The sequence below is a fragment of the Drosophila kikkawai genome, chromosome 2L, assembly GCF_030179895.1.
Source record: "Drosophila kikkawai strain 14028-0561.14 chromosome 2L, DkikHiC1v2, whole genome shotgun sequence".
NCBI lineage: Eukaryota > Metazoa > Arthropoda > Insecta > Diptera > Drosophilidae > Drosophila > Drosophila kikkawai.
This window is the reverse complement of record NC_091728.1, coordinates 3,318,864-3,340,231: the sequence shown is the minus strand read 5'-3', so window position 1 is coordinate 3,340,231 and position 21,368 is coordinate 3,318,864. Positions and strand designations below refer to the sequence as shown.

The 21,368-nt window shown below is 41.4% G+C and overlaps 2 protein-coding genes across 2 annotated transcripts; one reads left to right on the top strand and one right to left on the bottom strand.

Annotated features, from left to right (window-relative positions):
* Positions 1–327: 327 nt before the first annotated feature.
* On the bottom strand, positions 328–2,728 carry LOC108086053 (uncharacterized). Its single transcript, XM_017182871.1, has 5 exons — positions 2,417–2,728; positions 2,055–2,357; positions 907–2,000; positions 580–849; positions 328–394 (listed from the first exon to the last, which is right to left on the bottom strand). The coding sequence occupies exons 1-5, from the start codon at positions 2,726–2,728 to the stop codon at positions 328–330; spliced, it is 2,046 nt and encodes a 681-aa protein (XP_017038360.1).
* Positions 2,729–4,549: 1,821 nt separating this feature from the next.
* LOC108086136 (uncharacterized) lies at positions 4,550–20,237 on the top strand. Its single transcript, XM_017182989.3, has 2 exons — positions 4,550–5,462; positions 13,957–20,237. The coding sequence occupies exon 2, from the start codon at positions 13,965–13,967 to the stop codon at positions 18,603–18,605; it is 4,641 nt and encodes a 1,546-aa protein (XP_017038478.1). The 5' UTR covers positions 4,550–5,462; positions 13,957–13,964; the 3' UTR covers positions 18,606–20,237.
* Positions 20,238–21,368: the final 1,131 nt, after the last annotated feature.

Here is a 21,368-nt window from a genome sequence, read left to right as displayed (position 1 = left end):
CGCTCACTAAGCTCAGTAGGATGAGTGCACTGATAACATTAATCTGTATCAGAAACACACATCCGTAATTGCAATTTTGCTGATGGAAGGGGTTTCTACGGCTCTCCCTTTTTCTTACGTTTTCTACGTGAGAAAAGTATATGTTTTCTTACGATTTTTACCATTGTGGCGGTGCAATAAGTAATAGTTTATAACAGGGACCGTAAATAATGATTATTGTCGCTATTTTTAAATGAATAAATCAATCACTTCCAATCAACATAGAACAAGCTTGACTAGCACGTTTTTATTCTTTAAGGATACACTATGAATATCCTTGATGATGGTTTATAAGTAAAATTGATAAAGTAAAATGTATAGTGTTTGGTTCTCGAACTTACTCTTCGTTACCTCTCTCTCTCTTAATCCAAGGCTGTTAATTAGTCGCTGCACAGTCTCCCTTTTCTAATCTTTGATTTAATCTTCTCTTTTAATCAAAGCTTTTTTGAAACATCTACACACAAATCTGTAAAATTCACATTGTAAAAAAATTGCCTTATTTCTACACTGTTTTCCTTCTACTAAATCTTCAATTATTGCAGGTACGGACCAAAGTCCAAGTTGATAATCTTGGGTCCAAGAAAGCCCCCATAACCTGGGCGACCCTTGTAGTAGATGCCAATGCCGGACAGCGGCACCGGTGGATTAGAGACCACGTCTTGGATGTCAATAAAAGGCACCGTGGTCTGGGCCACATCCTTCTCGAAACCCGTGTGGCTAAAATCAATGTACTGGTTGCTGCTTGATAGCACAGTCGAGGAGGCGGTGGTTCGTGTGGGCATATTGGTGTCTCTTAGGGGCAATTTTTCCCTAGAAAAAAGAACATGCTCGACAAGATATAATTCTTGTGTTTAATTATGGACTTACCTTCCTTGAACACCAGGCCCTAAGTTCCAATAACTTTTTTTAGTCGGCTCTATAAGCTTTCCACTCTGGAACTCGAATGCGCTGTACTGAGCCTCGAGATGCAGATGACCTTCAATGTTTCGGAACCGCAGTCCGGTTATAAGCGAATTGGTTTCCCTTGGTTCCAACTCATCCAGATCGATGGATCTTCTCTCGTAGGTCAGCATGTGGTAATCTATTCCTTGTCGCACATTTCTATCAGTAATTTTGTACTCCTCCAAGGGCTTCCAGTGGAGAGTGGTCTGGTTGATGACTCCCTTGGACAGGAGCTCGCCCTCCTGGATCTGCAGGTGCAGGATTCGATTGTGCTTCACGAAGCGAAGGCCAGTCACAACTCTGTTGTGCTCCACATCGGCTGTCACGGGGCGCAGGTTGAAGAAGCGATCCGACTTGGGGCCCTGCTCATCGCACAGGCACATGCAATATGTGCACTTCCAGAAAATCCAACGGCGCCAGCCATTTGCTTCGTCTGTGTGCCTGGCGCACTGGCCACCTGGGCCCAACCTGAATCCGCTGTCGTAATGGACGAACACGTATCGCCTGGTGGAGTCCTGTGGCGCCTGGCACACCTGCATCTTGTACTCCACGTACTGGCAGTTAAGTATACGACCAGAACACTTTGGCTGCTTGGAGCAGAACTCATTATCGTAGCATCCGTGGTTGGAGGCATAATTGTAGCGGGCGCAGTCATATCGACATCTCCCATCTGCGTTCAGATCCACCTCATTCTCTATGTAGCCCTGCAGGAGACGGGTGACCTCCTCGTAGGTGACCCCCGGTGTGTGGTAAGTCGGATCACAGCGCCAAACTCTGCGATCTGCTCTGCTAATCACGTCCTTGAACAGCTTTAGAGTGCGGCTTGTCCTCCGCTTGAGGCCCTCCCGTATCACTCTCTTCTCCTCGGTGAACTCCCCCCTTTCGAACTGCTTGAGCAACAGCCAGGAGAACTCAATCATGGCCTGGGCCTTCAGTTCAGTGAGAGCAATGTCCTGGAATAGCAGGTAAAAAAACTGCTGGACTGACTGTTGCGACTTGCAGATGTGATAAGGGAAGCCCTAGAAAACATTTATTAGAGAGTAAGATCTTCATAGTTTACGGATTTATATTACCTTTAGTTTGCTTAGCAGTTGGAACAGCAGATTGTTGGGCGTCGCATGTGCTCTGTCCTCCCTTCCAAGGAGGGCTGCATGCAACCTGTCAATCTGATGAATCGCTGAAAGACTATCCTCGGCGAATCTGATCAAGGTGAAATTTTCAAACAGCTGCAACTCTCCATAAATCTGCATCCATTTGTAGCGCAAAGAAATGTCATTCATATTATCATGAATATCCTTCATCTTTGCCATTATGGGAATGTTGTGTTCCATATTTTCTGTAATCGAGTCCGTGGTGTAGTCCGCAAAGTGGCGATGCTTAAGAGGGATTTGCTCGTAAATTTATTATTTAGACAAAGACTACTCTATCGCCTCACCATTTTCATGTTCCTCTGCTCCATGCTATCTATGCCAGCTCCGACTTTCGCCAGCCACAGCACCGCAGTAGACTCCTCTGTTGGCTCACGAGGAGTATCTATATGATTTGCCTCCTCAATAAGGGCACTGGCGCTGGACTCAACGATCATCGCAGTGATCACTGCCAGCCCCGCCTTTCCGGCAGCCTTTCCTGCCTTTCCGACGCCCTTGCCCACAAATTTATTGGCCACTTTTGAAAACCATTTCGAATTCGTGGGTGTTGACAGAATAAGAACCAGCAGCAGCGTGGCCAGGAAAATAGGGAGTCGCATTTTAATCTTGCTTCCGCTTCCGGTATGATGTTGCTCACTTAAACTTAAAATCAACAGAAGAACTGCAGGTCTTGCAGCTTCAAAATTAATTAACTGGCAGCCTCGCCAAACGCTGATATTTATTAATTTTCAAATAGACTTGGTTTTCCACCACTCCTTAGGGAGGAATGCACTGATAGCCGTACGAGAGCATCCCATAAATAGCATCAGAGACATACATATGGAGAGTATTTCTTGGAATACATAAAAATTACAAACTAACATTGATAAAAATGTTATATAGACAGCAGAGGTAAAGCGTAGGAAAGCCATTTTGAACTTAGGAAGTATATATAATTTTGGATTTGGCTTGGCTTCTTTTTTCCTCCTCCTGGGGGCCCTAGGAAATCGCTTCCGAAGATCATATAGTGAAAGTCTCTCATAGACTCCTCGTTGTTTTCATTGGTAACGATTTCATTCGCGTCACTAATTTGGGAACGATTGTCAAAGTGTTCATTGACTTCTATATGGTAGTAAAAGAACTTAACAATTTGTGTGATTCGAAAAAAATCTTCGAACTTGTAGCAAAAATTATCGATGTCACTGTAGCAGCCATATGGACGAAATGCGAATGCCGGAAGGTGATTCTATCGAAGGTTTTATAGTTTTATTTTGATGGATAAGAGTAGAAAGTAGGAAGAGTGACTCACCTTTGAGCTATTCAGCTGCTTCAGCTCATTGATCTGCCGGATGATGGCTCCTAAGCGCTTATCCGTTTGAGTTACCTTGAGAAAAGGTTCGTTGGAGCTTTCTGGCAAGTCTTCTGACGAGGCGAAGAATATATTCTGACAGGCTAAGACAGAGCCCAGAAAAAGGAGAAGTTTTCCTCTCATTGTGGGTTTTATTTTTAAGATTTTAGTAAAGGGAACTACGAAAATAAATGAATAAATAAATACTTCTTCTTAGTTCCAATGCTCAAAACTCAATGAATCTAATCTTATTTTTGCGCGGCCTTTTTAGTAAAGCAACGGCCTTGTCGACCTTTTTTCAGCGTTTACGACTTTTATTTAAAGAGATTATAATTTTTTTTTTAATTAAGAACTGAAAGCTTAGTGCCAAAAGTTAATACTATGAGAAGATAGAACACAGTATACCCTGGCAGGGTATTAAAACTGTTAATCAACAGCCGAGGGGACCTTCTATCCACCTGTCGAGAAACTACTCACCTCTGAGAGTCTCAGACTGGGACTATGTAAAAAACCATAAATTCAATTGTAAAAAAATATTAATTAAAAAATTGTATGATTAAAGGGATATAAATTGAATAATTAAAATAATATGTTCCCCTATAACCATAACCTTTTATCCCTTAACTTTTCAGAAATTTCTGCTAGTCTGGCAGTTCCTACTCCTACCGTTACATTTAAATTTTTAAACTACAAAGCTGCCAGACTGCCGCTGAAAGCTATGAAAGAATTTCTCACTATCGACTATTTTAGTTTAACGGTAAATAGTATAGCAGACGAACGCTGGCGAGTTCAATTATCACCCCCTGATTGCGTTGGTTCTTAACGTTTACACGAGCCATGTTTACCAATACCACTTCCATTTAGTGCCAGTGCAACCCTTCCGCCCCTCCCCCCACCCGCTCCAACCACCTGTGCGACTGTCTCCCCCCCCTAGACGAGAGCAAGCCACTTTCTTTCGCTCTCCCGCGCTCTCTATATCTCTCTCGCTGTGTGTTTGTCTCTCTGGCGCGTGCTAAGCTCAATTAGCACTCATACGCCGTGTGTGTTTTTACCGTTTTTCCACGCTCGCTACGCTGGCTCGCTCAATCGCAACTGTATCTTCGAAAAGAGCGGACGTACACCGGACGCGTACGCTGGCGCATTCCGTTCCGATTCTGTTTCTGTCTGGCGTGTTTTTTTCTGTTGTGTTGTTGCGTTGTTATTAACTTTTGTATTTACTACCACTACGTTTCGCTATAGTACATTGTATAATTTTTCTGTTCTCTGCCGCGTTTTTTGCCACCTGTACAAGTGTGTCGCTGGAAAAGATAGTTCGGGAAAAAGAAATAGAGCGCTGAAGTCAATGCCGGCTTCAAAGTTTAATGTGTGTGTCTTTGCTGACGTTCCAACTGTCGCGACAAGTTTGTGAAAAGCGCAAAAAATATACGAAATTATAAATAAAATAATTCATAAATAATAAATAATAATAAAATTAAAAGAAATGCAAAGTAAAGTGTAGAAAGAGTGCAGTTTGAAAGCCAAGCTAAAGTGCAAGCGAATATTCTACTTATTATCAACAGATATCGCGTATACGACGCGTGTTGCCTTGAAAATCCAGAAATTAAGTGCCACCCCTTTTCTCGCTGTGTCCCCCTGTGTGTGTTTGTGTGTGCATAGCCAAATATTAAGTGAATTACAACTAGGGAAAAAACAACAACAACCAAAGGCACATCACTTACTATTAAATTATATTGCAAGTTACAAGCTGAGGGAGAAAAAATAATCAAAAAAAGAAAAAAAAAACGAGACAACAAAATAATCAAGCGAAACAAGGAGAAAAAAAAAATACACAACAAAAACAAACAATAACAGAGGCAGCGAAAAGAACGTTTAACTGAGCAGCGGCTGCGACGTCGACAACGACAACGACTGCGGCAGCGACAGAGGGTGCAACAGTAGCAACAGCAGCAGAAGCAGCAGCAACAACAACAGCGAAAATAGCAACAAAATGTTGAAAAACTGTTGAGGTACGTACACAGCCGTAAAATTACGATTTCATTTAAATTTTGATTTGATTTTTTTAATTATAAGTGAGAAATTAAATACAAATTTATTTTTTTGTGGCTTTCATATTAGTGTTCTATGTTTAATTATGGTTAGTTAATTTTTAAATTTTAATTAATACATTTCCGTTAGTTTATTTTATAACATATTTATTTTGTATTTATAAATATATTTATTTTAAATCTTTTCCTTCTTTTCCTTTTCGTAAAAAAAATATAAAACAATTAATAACTTATTCTCAAAGAAAATTCTGCATTTACATTATTTATATTATTTTTAAACAAAATTAAACAATACAAACCATATAAGCCTAATAAGATCACATTTTCTGTCTGTATTTTGTTGCTGTTTTGTTTTTGATTATCCATGTAAGTGTGTCGAGTGAGTCTGTGTGTGTGTGTTTGTGTATGAATACGTGGTTTATTTGCTGCTTCAGTGCATACGCTGCCCCGCCCCTTCCCATCAACATTTTCGCTGAGTGCGGCTTATGCTGCTGGCGTCGCTGTTGGCATCGCTGCCGACTTGGGTGCTCTACTTTATTCTCTTCTTTGGCATTTTTGTTTTGCGGCAAGAGCAGCGGCAGCAACAAAAACAAAAAACAGCAACAAAGTCGATTACAGCGACAGCCCCAAAAAGCGCCACACAGACAGCAAAAAAAAATGAAGAAAAGAACCCTAAAAAGGGTTCGACCTGCATATTCCCCTTACTAAGGGAGCAGCCCGGAAATGGTCTAGAGATCTGGTTTTAATTGATATTATTAAAATAAATATTGTTTTTAAAATAAATTACTCAAATACAAACATATGATTGTATTTTTATTAATCTTTGGGTTACAGTTTAAAAGTACCCTGGAAAGTATTTGTATGTAGTATAGTGAGCCTTAATAACGTTTCCTAATTTGAAAATTTATAATTAATTAATTATCATTTCAGAAATAATATTAATAAAAACTAAATACTTCAATTAATTAAAAATCCTTTAAAATTATAAGTTAACCAAGCTAAAGTCACCCTACTAAGAAACCTGTAGAAAACCCTTTCTTATCTCTATTTTCCCAAAATTCAAACTGAAAATGGAGTAGTGGGTTTTAATAGATCCAACCCCCATCTTCCCTGCATTTATTTATAACTTGTACGAAATTTCGGGGGAGGTGGTAGTCAATATACTCCCCAACCCCTATCTATGCAGGGTATTACATCAACAACAATAAAAGTGTGTTGACATTTTTGTGTGTGTGTATTTTTTTTTTTTTTTTCTTTTCGCTTTTTACGTCTGTTTTGCTCCATACGTTATAGCATGTGTGATGGTGCAGGGGGTGGGTGGCTGAGGGTGTATAGTGCGGGGTGGGTGGTGCATAAGGGGAGGCTCTAGTCCGGGGGCTACGTGTTTAAATTATCAAGCCGAGCTTGTCATCGCCACACGCACGAACATCAAAAACTACTGACACACATACATATGTATGTACACTTCTGTGATTGTGCATGTACATACCTCTGCCTGCTATATAGTACACTCCACATAAGCATGCACATACGTATTTATGTACCCATCTATATACGATTGAAGCTAGTTTGCCGGCAGTTGGCAGTTGGATCGCAGCGAACATTTGAATTCCGAGTTCTCCTCATAGAGAATGAATGACAAGCGAACGGGCCGAGTCGAGCCTATTGATTTTCAATCAATATTTTTGTCGTGGCCACACGGCGTTCCATATATTTACATATGTACAAACGTACAGACGGGGTCAAGGCAGTAGAACGTTCATTTTTTTGGAAGCCAATAAAAACCACTTACACCTGCCCTAATTTCACCATTAATATCCCCGCGACTTAATTCCTTTTCACGTCAAAATAATAATAATAACAAAACATTTGTTAAAATAATCGCTGCTTTCATTTAGATAAATAAAATAGCAATGAACTTTGCATTTGTTTGGTTTTTTTATTAATATAATTGCAGATAAGATAGGTAAATAGTTGTGATAAGTATATAAACAAAAAGTATTTGTTAAAACAAAGAAGAAAATGATTTAACAGAGAGTCTTCAGATATGATAGTTTCCCCCTCACATAGCACACCAGGCGTATACTTGATCTTGTTTTGTTTTACATCAAAGGTTAATGGTTAATGGGTTTGAAGTACGTTTTATTTTTTGTGTGTTTTTCTAGGATCCATTAGCAAGTTCATTGTCAAAGCACAACACCATGCCGGCCGTTTGTTTAGTTTTAGAGCTTCCCCAATAGATAAGATAGGTAAATAATTTGATTAGGATGTTTGCCTGACACTCGGGTGGTGTGTCCGAATATTATGGCATACCTTGAGGCCTTTATTAACCTTTACTGACATAGATTTACATTATTTTTAATGTAGTTCCTAACATTGCCACCTCGGCTGTGTGGGTTTTGTATTTATACGATGACACCAGGTTTCTTTCTTTCGCTTCCTTCTATCTGTCCGCTGTTGTTCGATTTTTCTTGAATTTGTTTTGCATTTGAATGTGGAATTGGGAATTGCTATAGCTTCTTCTGTCCTACGGTCTTCTGGCCCCGCTCTTTCTTCGCATTTCACCTTTGGGAGACAAGCCGCGACTCACGCATATACATATATATGTATATATATGCAAAGTAATCGGGGAATGAAGCCACACACCGCCACCGACGCTGTCGCAGTCTCGGCCGGCGCCTCAGCCGGCGTAATCGTCGCTGCTTTTTATTATCATTTGATTGCGTTGCCTTTATGATTGCCGTTGTTGCTGTTTGTCGCCTATTTTATTGTTGCCTTTTTCCACTTTTTTTTTCCTGTAGCTTTTGCTTTTTGCCATTCCGCTGCTCATTGTTTATTTCAATTCTCTTTTTGTGCTGCCCTCTGTGCACAGGGAGAAAGGGGGTAGCACAAGGAGCGTTACAAAATGTAAATTTAAAATGGTAAAAAAAGGGATTTGTGTTGTTTAGTTTAAAAATAAGGGTTTAAATATATCTTAAGCTTATTTTAAGCTATACATTTGCATGCAGGTTTAAAGTCAACATAAAGGATAAGATGAGTAACGCCTTACAATTATTTTGCAGCGGAAATTTTCTTAAAAAGACAGACATTTAAGTCAAAAGTTCTTATATTTGGAAACATCGCACATCACACAATTACCACAAATCTAAAAACTCATTTATTAATCATTATATTACTTTTTTTTGATAGGCTTTAATTCAATCTAATTTTTAAAAATTTCTATATTTTCTTTTAAGAAACTAGCCCTAAAAAAATATAATAAAAAACAATTTTACTCTATATACTATACTATTCTTTCCTGTGTTTTTAGTTCTTTAACCGCGAAGCCAGATTTGTTGTTGTCCCTTTTGTTATTTGCTTGTTTACTGAATTTACTTAATTCGTTTTTGCGGTCGATGGTTTAGCCCTATTTAAGCAACTCTCACTCCGTTGGGCCCTATAAGTTTCCTAGGGTCTATCACCTCCCTTTCTCGATGCAGTTTTCCAATCATTCCGGTTGCCCGAGCCGCATTGTTATTATTTGTCACGCTTCGCCATCGAACCGTTGGGAAATGCAAAAGGAAAAGCTGGAGAAATGGGGAAAAATAGAAGAAGAAGAAAAAAAAAAATAACAAAAACGAGTGGCAAACAACTCGAACTAACGCTAATGGGAGCATGGGAGCTGTCATGTTTGCTTATGAGCGGCGGCTTCATTTCCGTCCATTTCAGGACTCAGGCCAGGACACAAAGGGAGCAGAGGAGGGTGGGAAATGCTGGAGCTGTCACATGTCTGCCAAATGTTACGGGAGCGGCTGAACTACTGCCCCCAGACCCTGTAATTTTTAGAAAGTATAAGTCTTTACTGGCTGAGGGAGCTAGGATATCAGTTTCTAGATAATATTTATTATTTTGGTTTATAGTGATAAATGGTAGGGATTGAAGCCACAGGTGGGTAAGAGCCATTTTCCAACTCATTTTCATTTTCTTCTGGGGTTTGATATTATTTATTTGCTTATCGCTTCAGTAAGCCCGTGGGGTCTATTAATTATTTGTAAAAAAAATCTTGGCTTTACTCTGGGAAACTACACTCTTTTAAGGAATATCAAAAAAAAGGTTGCCATGCAGTCGCTTTTCCTCTTTTCAGCTCAATCCTTTCGCTCTATTTTTGTGTCCGTTTTGCTACTCACCACGGCAACCACTTGTTTTCCCAAGCACAACAACAACAGACACACACACTTGCACACCCACAGACATTCTAAAGGGACGCTTACACACTCGCCTTTTTATTGACTGTCCCTCCTTCGTCCTTCGTCGCTGTTTTTCCTGTTTTTCCTTGTCAGTTTATTCGATTCTCGCCTCCTTTGGCATCTGCGTCGGCGCAGGCGTCGCTGCTGGCTGAGCTGCCGACTGCGCTGCCAATGTCAGCGTCACTGCGACGCATTCCTTAGCGGCGGCGGCGGCAGCAGCTTCAACAGATGAAAAAGTTTTTGCTGGAAAGTCGCACGCGCCGTCACGCCTCCTTCTCGTTAAAATAGCTGCAGTCCTCGAAGTTTCGTAATTAAAACAAAACCCGGCCGTGGCTCTTTGTGTGTGTGTGTGGGGAATCCCCTTGCAAACACGCACACACACTTAAACCGCTGTGTGCGTGCCCTCGTTCGTGTAGGGGTGTGTGTGTCAGTGTCTGTGTTAGCCCGCGTTTTTCAGTCGCCAACATATGGCAGCATAATTCTTGGCATTTTCGGTGAGCAATGAAATGGCCCCCAACAAAAATGTAATTTAAGTTTATTATTTTTCTTCTGAGGAAAATGCGGAAAATGTGTTTATGGTTTTTACAAATTTATATTCATTTTTTTAATATTAAATATATATAGAATGCCTCTAAGCCCTTCTTTGTGCATAAATTTTTCAACTTAAGTAGGTTAGTGTTAGGTTAGTGTTTGGTTCTCGGTCGAAAAATTTTTAAAATTTGGATTTATAATTTACATAATTTTATTTAATTTTATATTCTATTGTATTGGTCATGTTTTTTTATTTAAAAAAGTACACTTCGATGTTGCTATCTTCTGAAGCTCTCCAAATGCAATTGCATTGAATTTCCGTATTAATTCTCGGTACACTTGGGCGTATACGTAATATGCTTAAATTGCAAAAACGCACAGGCGTCTTTTTTTTATTTCATTTAGTTATAAATTCAAGAAATATGGAACATTTTTTAAAAATTTGAATTGGGATTCGGTTTTGGATTTGGATTTACATATAATTTTATTTCTTTTTATATTCAATTGTATTATTAATGTTTTTTATGAACCAAAATACCTGGAAAAGTACGCTTGGAAGTGTCCAATGCCTGCCTTTGTGCCTTTCAAGCTCTCTTAATGCAATTGCGTCGAATTTCAGTATTAATTCTTGGTACCCTTGGGCGTATACGCAATGCGCTTGAATTGCAACAACCCAAAGACCCGTCTTTGCATTCACATCCACTAGGTACATATATATTTATATATATATATATGTATATAGAGGTATATATATCGGGTGCACCGCGGATATCGGGTGGCGGACCAAACTTCTTCGATTACCATTTCCCCCTTTCCAAAGCGACGGACGGCTCCAGGTCGTGATTTGCATTGCGATCCCATTTCGATTAGCGCTTCCAGTCAGGCCGAGCAATCGAGCGATCTCTCATTTATTCCGGATGGTCGCTTCACGCCCAATTAGGCTAAAAGCCGACCCGAATTGCGACGCCAGAGAGGAGGAGGTCGTCGATTATTCGGGAACCGAGTTTGCGACTAATGGTCTCAATGGTCGTCCGCTTGGGTCATCAATAATATTCGCCTCCGGGCGAGAAAGTGTATTATCATAATGAATTCCAGTCCGTCTCTTGCCGTGCTCGGTGTACTTGCGTTTTAATTTTTATTCCGCTCGCAGCAGCGGCAGAAGCATTCTCTTGTTTAAACTATGTGGCTGCCGGCGGATGGCAGTTGTCCTTACAGCTGGTCCTGTCCCTGGACATCGCAGCTGGTTGTCAATGGACTGTGGATGAAGCTCCCGCCAGGCTATCGTGGCGAACGTGTCCCTAAAAGGAAGAAGGGTATGGCTAAAAGGGAAAAATCTGTTAAAATGGATAAATAAATTATTTTTAATATAATTTCAATTTTAATTTAGCATCCTTTAATCACAGTTTCGTCCACAATGATACTTTTAATTCTAAGGAAATATTAGAGAAATCCTTTTCCTTTCTTTGAGAATTTTTATAACTAAATATATTTACTTTTTATTTAAATTAACCTTTCTCAACAAATATTAAGGAATTATTTCTTTAGATTTTTGGTTTCTAAAATTGTTATTAAAAGTTCTTTAATTCTCTTCTCACTATAAACAATATATAGCTAGCTATATAGCGTTCTGTTCCCACTCCACATCAGCGTTTAAGCTCCGTTTCTTAATCTTGACGGCACGGGTCTAAGAGTTCACATTCCAAGAACAATAATCCTTATCAACATGAATAATAATAATAATGATCTGTCAAATCGTATCTCCAAGAATAAATAATTCTTTGTTCTACAAGCTGTCAAAGCAGCTCTTCAGACTCTCAATTGTCGCAGATCCGTTCAGTTCAATGAGGGATTGCCTCGAAATATAATGAATACCACTGTCGAAGCTCTCAGGTAATAATGGTAGCCCATAGGTGGAGGTGGAATACCCTCCCCATGCATTGGTTTTCTGACAATTATCTGCGACTATTATTGGTTTTTCCCAGTGTGATGAGAGTGCGAGTGCCAGGGGCTGATGATGGCCCACTTTGCTGTGGGCGGTGACATTGAGGGGGCGTGGAAAAGGGCTTCATTCTGTTATTATTGTTGTTATTATTGTTGCTCTTTGCATTGTCCATCTCTTTTGGTAGAAAGAGTGAATGTGTGCGTGTGTCTGTGTAGGGTCAATCATTAATATTTCATGAACATTCCACATTTCCATTTCACAAAGCCAAAGCCCGCGTTTTATTTTGTAGTCGAAGTTGAACAAGCACTGCCAGAAAAGAATTTAGTTTATAGTATTTGTTTATAATTCAAAAATGCAATTTCATTTGCAATAATACCTTTGAATACTTTTGTTTTTCCATAAAAAAAAATAAAATTAAATAAAAAGTAATAAATTAAATTAACTCTTAGAACACCAGGGTATTTCGTTGCATGTTACATTACATTTATTTCCATAAAAAAAAAAAATAAATGGAAAACGATAACCAAAAACTCGTTACAACAAAAATGAAATAAAAAAAATATAAATTAAATATTAAATTATGAAATTAAATGAAACCCTCGAAGCACTACAAGTTCTGTAAAAACCTATTACCATAGGTCGCAATCACACATTCAATTTTAAATTTCATTCGAAACAAATTAAAAAAAAAAAGAGTTTTCTTCAGACTGATTTTATGTTGTTTGTCGTCAAAAGTCCAAAATGAAACTAAATTTTAGATAATGTTCAAAATGTCAGAACAGATTAGAGAAGCCTACTTGATCAGAAAAAAGATATTTATATATATTTTAAATGAATTAAAGGATAACTATCGTTATCGTTAGAAACCTTTTTTTAGGTATATTTTTTCTAAGATTTATCAGTTTTCATCATTTTAATAGAATAATATTTGTAGTTAAAGTTTCTCACTTAGGTAAACTCCCATAATTCCTTTCAACTTTCTTATGTAAATACCAATAAAATATGTTTTTAATGCCATATCATAACCGTATAATAAAATCAAAAGAGATTTGTTATCATTTCTTATCAGTATTTAAAAATCTAATTTCCCATAGTTTTTTTTCCCTGTGCGTGTGCTTTTCCTAACTCATTCCCTTGACTGCATTTAGACATCAGAAAAACCCCACTGACACACTTCCACTAGGAATATGAAGGACCTGCGTGCCGCTGAAGACCACATTTAATGACCAACAAAAGCGAAATTGTCGCGGGTAGGAAGCAGGAGGTTCTTTAACCTGTACACATGTACATACCATCGTTGGGGGTTTTCCATTTTTCATTTAAATGTCTGGGAATAATTGCTTTTTCCTGTTCGCGTGGCAGTGGGTGAATGGGTGCTTTGGGGAAAATGTGGGGGCGGTGCATTTAGCAATTGCGAGTGCAGCCAAGTGAACAAAAAAGGGTGGAAATCCTCGCAAGAAGTGCCCGGGATAAACGTGGAAACAACCTTGGAAAGGTGGCACCGAACATGACAAAAGGGAATATTTAATTTTTAATGTGTTGGTGCCTCATTAAGCACTTAAAAACGGTTATTTACAGATTTCATAAATTATTTAAATGTCCTTAGAGCCAAGGAAAATGGGTTAATCGGTGTGCTAATATCGAAAATCAATATCAATATCATCAATATACATTTCATAAAGAATAATATATATTTTAGAGGACATTTTTTAAGGTTAAATCTAGACTTGACTTAATTTTATATTTTTTATTCCAGCCCTAAAGATGCAAACGGCCATGGACACGGCCGCCATGGCCCTGGGCGTTGGCTCCTCCGGCTCTGTCTCCGGTCTGAGCTCCTCCTCCGGCTCCGGCAGCAGCAGCAGCAGCAGCGGGAGCAGTGGTAGCAGCAGCAGCGGCTATGGTAGCGCCACAACCACGCCCACCAGCGGTGGTGGCCACTACGAGGCATCGCCCACCACGATGCCAATGGCCACTATAGCCACAGTGGCTCCCTTCTACAGCGAGGCCCTGACCTCTCTGGATGCCCAGCAGCGACACCAACAACAACATCAGCAGCAGCAGCAACAGCAGCAGCCAAGTCCGGGTCACTATTACCACCAGAACTATGGCTATGGCAACTCCCTGTCCCTGGATCCTGCCTACAATTACAGCGGTTCCCCATACAACGCATACAGTGCCGGGCAGCAGCTGTCGGGGAATACGTATCCGGTGACTGGAAGTCGCTATGAAAAGTTGGGCCCCAGTACAATGCCAAAATACGGAGGAGCAGGAAGTTCAGTTGGTGGCAGCGGCGGAGGAGGAAGTACGGGTCTGAAGCCCCAAGCCACAGCCACGCCCTTTTATGCCCAATCACTGTCCGGCGGCGGAGCAGGAGCAGGATCTGGTGGCTATATGTCCCAATCGAATCCCATGTACGATCCCTACAAGTACAAGATGCCCGCCCAGGCACCGGCTCAGCCCACCATGATGCCAAGCAGTCAGGTGGCAAGCAATTCCTCTCCCTATGGTCATGGCCTAGGGCTTAATCCCGCTGTCCAGAAGCAGGCACAGATGCCACACCCTCAACAGTCGCAAACGCAGCTCACCCAGCTGGAGGCAAACTATGCAGCCATTAAGCCCAGCAGAAGCTACCAGGCCATGCCTGGGGTGGCCTACGGAGGCACTGGAGGCGCAGGAGGAGGTGGAAGCACCATGCCAGGCGGTGGCAGCGGAGGAGTGACCAGTAATCTGTCAGGGGCCACAACGGCTCAATACTACGACAAGTACGGGATGCCCATGTCCATGTATTCCCCGAATGGAGGGCATCCCATGTACAATCCGGCGGACTTGGGTCCAGAGCCTGGCTACAGGAAGACCAGCAACAATTGTCACTGGGGCGTGGACTACAATGCGCCCAATTGCAGATCTCTGCCACAGGCGCCGGCGGTGGTCAACAGTTCGTATCATCATCCGCATCCAGGTCCTGGTCCTGGACCCACCAACACGGATCTGTACTACGGCTCCACGAAGTACGACAAGTACGCCGGCAGCGGAGGAGTGGCGCCCTATGCCAGCAATCCCTATGCAGGACCAGCCATCACACAGTCCTATCCCGGCAGGAATCTGTGGGCAGGCACGGAGAACCCGCCAGCAAATCCCCGCCAGAACTGTTGCTCTCAGGGTTATGCCTTGAATCAGCAGGGTTGCTATTATCCCAGGAGCAATGGTTACGGATCCTATGCGGCCACAGGAAGTGTGCCCCAGGGACAGTCTCAATATCCGGGCGGTGGCTCCTCCGCCGCCGCCATGAAGCTCAAGCATCCCACGGACATGTATGTGGGTCATCCACCTTATGAAGCCACACCCACGCAACTGGGGTATGGCTATAACCACCCGCAAGTGCCACCCGGATCCTCGACATCGAATAACATGAGCAGTCAGAGGTACCCAGTGCCACCTTTGGGTCTGGGAATGGGCAGCATGGGCATGGGCATTGGAGTGGGCATGGGCATGGCCATGGATCCTGGCAGCGGTGGCTACTACAACGATCTCAATCTCAACAGCCTGGACAGCTATGTGAACCAGACAATGCCACCGCAGCAATCCCTTCGCAGCCAACCCTATCCGGATTATCGCAAAAGATCCGCTCTGGTGGGCAGCTCGTCCTCGGCGAATTGTTACCTGGGACAGGGAGGAAGCGGAGGAGCAGGAGGCATAACTGGACCCCTCACCAATCTCGATGCCCATGTGGACAACTATGTGGGCTACAATCTCCATGCCACTGCCGCAGCCAACCTGAACTACAGCGTGGATTCCTCAAAAGCAGCCGCTGTGGCCGCCTCCAATGCTCAGTCCAACAATATACGAGACTTTTTGTCCACCTGGAAGGTGGATGATGAGGACGAGGCGGCCGCTGTCATGGAGATGGAGCCTCCGCCGGCCATAGCTGTGGTGGCTCCTGTGCCTAATACGACGGTTAACTTTATGTATGAATCTCTGCCGCCTACGGGACCCCAGGCCACGGCCGTGGTGGATCATCAGGGCATGAATTTGCCGGACATCATCATAGACATAGAGAAGGCCAATGGGAATGGCATCCCACCTGGAACCACCGCCAGTGTGGACGATTCTTTTGGCAGTTTTGATGTGGAGAAGGAGCTGGATGAGCTGCGTCTCAAGACCTGTGTTGTCGAGCAGCCGGTCAACGATAGCGATGCCCTGGCGGAGATCCTTCGTCAACCGGAGGCAGCGCCTTTAATTGGAAGCCAACCATCGCCTGAACTTCCTTTGCCCAGTCCCATTCTCAGCAGCAATACGGAGAGCTTTGATAATGTTAATCAACCTCCTCAACCAACCCAACCTGCTCCTCCTCCAGTCCTGGACTTTGATCAGAACAACAGCTCCAATTCGAATGAATCCACCTTTGCCAAGGAGTACGAAACTTTTATACACAAAATCGAGGGCTCAGAGAGTGAGGCGGAGGACACGAATCCCCAGGATGAGGATGAATACAGAGAGAATCCCAAGCGATTTAAGTTCTACAAGAGAAAGCGACGAACGACTGAGCCGCAGGAGAACACCGCAGAAAACAAGGAGGTGGAGGAGGAGGAAGTACGGCCACTGGCAGAGGCAACCTCATGTCTCCCAGTAAAAGTCCTCTCCCCCAAAGCCTCGGCAAGAGCCAGTCAGAAGCTCCTGGCCAAGAAGCGACGCAATCGCATCAAGATGCTGAAGATCCTGGAATTCGAGAGTCCAAAGATCAAGTACCGCCACTATTTCAAGGCCCTGAAACTGTTGAGGAAGCGAGCCGCTTCTAGCCGAACCAGGGAGCTGCGACATCTGCTGGTTAGGAAGCAGTTGACGCGCCACAGAGAGCATCGCCTGCCGCTGATCAAGAGGCTGATCAAGAAGTACACACCCAGCCAGGAGCTGCGTAATCCGCCCAGTCTCAAGGGGCTGAGTGTCTCGGCCTTAAACTCCTCGGAGTTTCGCAGCAGTTTGCTTAGTGTCACCGATCGGGAGACGGTCATCAAGAGTGTCTACAGCTACAAAGACAAGACTGAGGAAGAGGTGAGTGGAGTGCTGAATCTGGAAGAGCAGAGCTTGGATACCATCAAGTCCCTGGAGTTGCAGCCAAGCTTTAAGGGATTTGATGACTTTGAGAATACGAATTTATCGCCAAAAATTAAGCTGAGAGTGGACACTCCTGTCTCTGAAACAGAATCTCCAGCAGAAGCTACTGCTATTCCCAACAAAGCAGAGCAAGTCCAGGCCTGGCTGAGGAATAACCTGGAGGACAACGTCCCATCCACTCCAGAGCCCAGCCAACCCGTGATTAAAATAATCCTCTCCTCCTCCTCATCCTCATCCTCTGCCTCGAGTTCGAGTTCGAGTTCCAGTAGCTCCAGCTCAGACGATGACACCAGCAGTTCAACCAGCCAGGCAGGTGGAGAGGAGGTGGCCTCCAGTGACACTAGTAGCTCCAGCAGCAGCAGCAGTTCAGCCAGCTCCCCCGAAAGCGACTTCAATGAGCTGGCCGCCCTGGAAAGGGAACTCTCCCAATCCCAAACGAAACCGGAAGAACCCAAAACAGACCAATCTCCCCCCGAGATGATCAAAATCGAGATGACCCTGGAGGAGGGAGCAGAAGAAGGGGTCTCCAATCACGATATTGCCAAACTAAAGCAGATCCTGGAGAGCGATAGCGAGGAGCTAGCGAGCAGTTCCCGCTTGGCTAGCGTACCAAAGCTAAGTGACCTTAGTAAGATTGCCTTAAATAGTTCCTTAAAGACAGAAGCAGAGTTAGTAGTAGTAAGAGAGAGTGCATCGCCCAGGATGAGCAACCCTGCCGCCCGAGAACTGAGCGTGGAGGAGGCGCTGGCGGAGATGTATCAGCAAATAGGCGTGGCCTCTGATCCCGAGGATTTCGAGGGCAAGGAGAATGACGAGGAGCCCGATCACAATGGCCAGGATGTGCTGCTTATCAATCTGGCGGAGATCTTTGACTCCAGCAGCGATCTATATGTGGTGCAGTGCGACATGAACGAGAATATACTGGGCGTGGTGGCCAACGGGGAGGAGGGGGAAGAGGAGGATGGGGTTCAGGAAATGGAGAACAACCAGCCTGTTGGAGATCTTGTTCAAGCCGACGAGGCGGAGCAGGTCAACACCTTGCAGCTCATCCAATTGCTGGCGGAACCACAACCCGAGTTTGATGCCAATACACCTCTTATTCATCACGAGGAGATAATCCACGATGAGAAGTCCGATCCGCAGCAGAATCGCCGCCAATTGCTCAAGTATCTCCATGGCAAATACGTCCAGAGTCGGATCAGTCGCTACTACCAAGCCCATCGCATCCTGCGGAAGTACAAGCGCCAGCGGGCGGCTAAGAAGCCCAGGAGCCGCCGCAGGATCACCTAGGATACCAGCTTCAACCAAAGATATTTCTGGTCCCTGGACAGGATCAGATGTGTGAGGCTAACACCACACACAAACACAAGCAGCTAAACTTTTAACCAGAATCTCAAGACTTTTTTTTTTGTTCGTTTTTGCATTTTAAATATTTGGATTTGTTTTAGGAAAAGGAATATTTTAGGGAAATCAAATTAAAAACCTTATTTTAATAACTTTATAGAGATACTATATATAACGAGTATATTTTAGATATCTGTGCAATATTTACATGCAAAATGTCGTGTTTATCTGGAGTAAGCGAATTCGAATCTCGATGAATGGGTTAAGCCTGAGTAAGCAGCGTTCGTTGAGGCAGGAGGGTTAATTTCGGGGGCAAAGTCGGGAAGTTCGAGTCGCGTGCAATTAACGAGATATAGTATATAGTATATATATTTATATATATATGTGTATGTGTATATCAATGTTATCTTCTAATGTATCAGCGTTTTAGTCGCTCAGCGAGTTGGGCCATTTTAAAATGCTTTTCGCCAAAGGTCAGGCCCAGATTTGAGATACATTGGCATTATATAGAATATATATACCTAGATATATAAATATATATACATATATGTACGTTACAGTTGCGTGTAAGCCTTGGCCTTCATAGTTTAATTTTTTTTAGATATAACATAACATATATTGCCACCAAATGCAGCCTAGACCAAAAAGTTTAGATATAAATGTTCAATTTGTTTTGTTTCTTTTTTTTAGAGAAATTCTTCTTTGTTAGGTTTTTTTAGAGCAATTTGTTATAGTCGGTTTTTTATGGGGTTTACCAAGAGTGTTAAGCTTTAAGCCCGCCCCTATTCCTATACCCAACCAAAAGAAAAGCACCAGAGTTCCACGGGACAAGGCCATCCCGAATTGATCCAGGCAGATCTTCAAGGCGTATAAAATATAATTCGTTATGGCCACCCTTAAGGAATTATCAACGCCCGACTTGTGTAAAATGCGGATGCGAAATATATGAAATAAATCCAAGGGCAATGCCAACTGTGGAACAGACTTCGGATGCTGGTTACTTTTTTTTAGTCTTAGTAAAATCTGAATGTAATCTTATCTTATAATCGAAACCACCTAGATGTCTTTTCTCTCTCTCGTAACACATTCCAAAGGACCAACTTTTTAGGCAACTATATACACTACCTATACACTTTACACGAATCAAGAAACTACTATCTAATGTCTAGCTAAAACCTCTAAATGTACGTTCTTTCGTTTGTAATTTGTAATTTGTTTATAACCTAAATAATACGCTTAATTTTAGTACAAAAGAACAGCAAAATGCAAGAGCTAGCCCACTAAATGTAGCAATTAGTGTTTAGCAGTAACTATTAATATTTATTGCGCAATATGTACATACATGCCCCTCTACCCACTTCTCTCACATTCTCCGCAAATGGATATATGGATATATCTGTATGTATTTTCTAGCCGTACTCTTGTATATCGAAAGGTTTTCATTGTACCCCCTAGCGTTAAGATTTGTGACTATATCAATGTGAGTGTCTTTGAGCAAAAACCAAACAAAAGGAAATGATATACGAAATACTAAAAAAACAAAAATAATGAGAAATAAATGTTTTATGTAAATGTTAATCGGTGACTTTTGGGGTTTTTATGGGTCTACAGAGGGGTTTATAAAGGAAATCAAAGTAAGTGAAAGGTAATTTGCTTTTAATTGATTTTTTGTATACTTAAATATGTGTAAAAATATCATTTGATATTTAATTTAATTTAAAAAATAACCAGCAAGTAAGCTTTCACTGCGTAAAGCCTAAGATTTAATTAATTTTGTAAACTTAAAAAATTTCATAATTAAACCAAAAATGGCTTAATTTCAATTCGGAAAACAGTTTTGTGTTAGTTTTTATAAGGTTAACAAATCTGCATATAATATTTTTAAATTTTAAAAATTAAAATTTTTTAGAATTTTTCACAATTTTGATGATGTAACCCCTTATCAAATTTTTCAAAAAATGAAAAAATTAAAATAAAATTTTTTTTTAGGACATAGCTAGATCGACTCCCCTGTCGATGCTGATCAAGAATATATATACTTTATAGGGTCGGAAATGACTCCTTCGCTGACAAAAATCATAAAACCACTCAAGAAGATCTAAAATATTCACACTCTTTAAATAAATATTTTAAATGGTAATTTTTTTATAAAAAATAATCATAACTAAGCCAAAAAAGCATCAAATTCAATTCGGAAAGTTTTTCTGTGCTAGTTTTTGCCAGATAAACAAATCTGCTTACTAAATTTCAAACTTTAAGATATTACAATTTTCGCTCATTTTTTCTGTGACAATAAACCATTTTAAGACCCCAAAAATACAAAAAAAAAATTATGAAAAATGTTTTTCTTCTAAACATGGCTAGATCGACTCCGCTTTTTGTGCTGATCAAGAATATATATGATTTATAGGGTCGGAAACGACTCCTTCGCTGACAAAAATCATAAAACCACTCAAGAAGATCTAAAATATTCACACTCTTTAAATGAATATTTTTATATATTTTATATGGTAATTTTTTTATAAAAAATAATCATAGCTAAGCCAAAAAAGCATCAAATTCAATTCGGAGGTTTTTCTGTGCTAGTTTTTGCCAGATAAACAAATCTGCTTACTAAAATTATATGATGAAAAATGATAACTTTTACATGAGTTAATATATTCTTTATAAATAAAATATCCTTACCTAATGTAACGTTACCCTTTAATG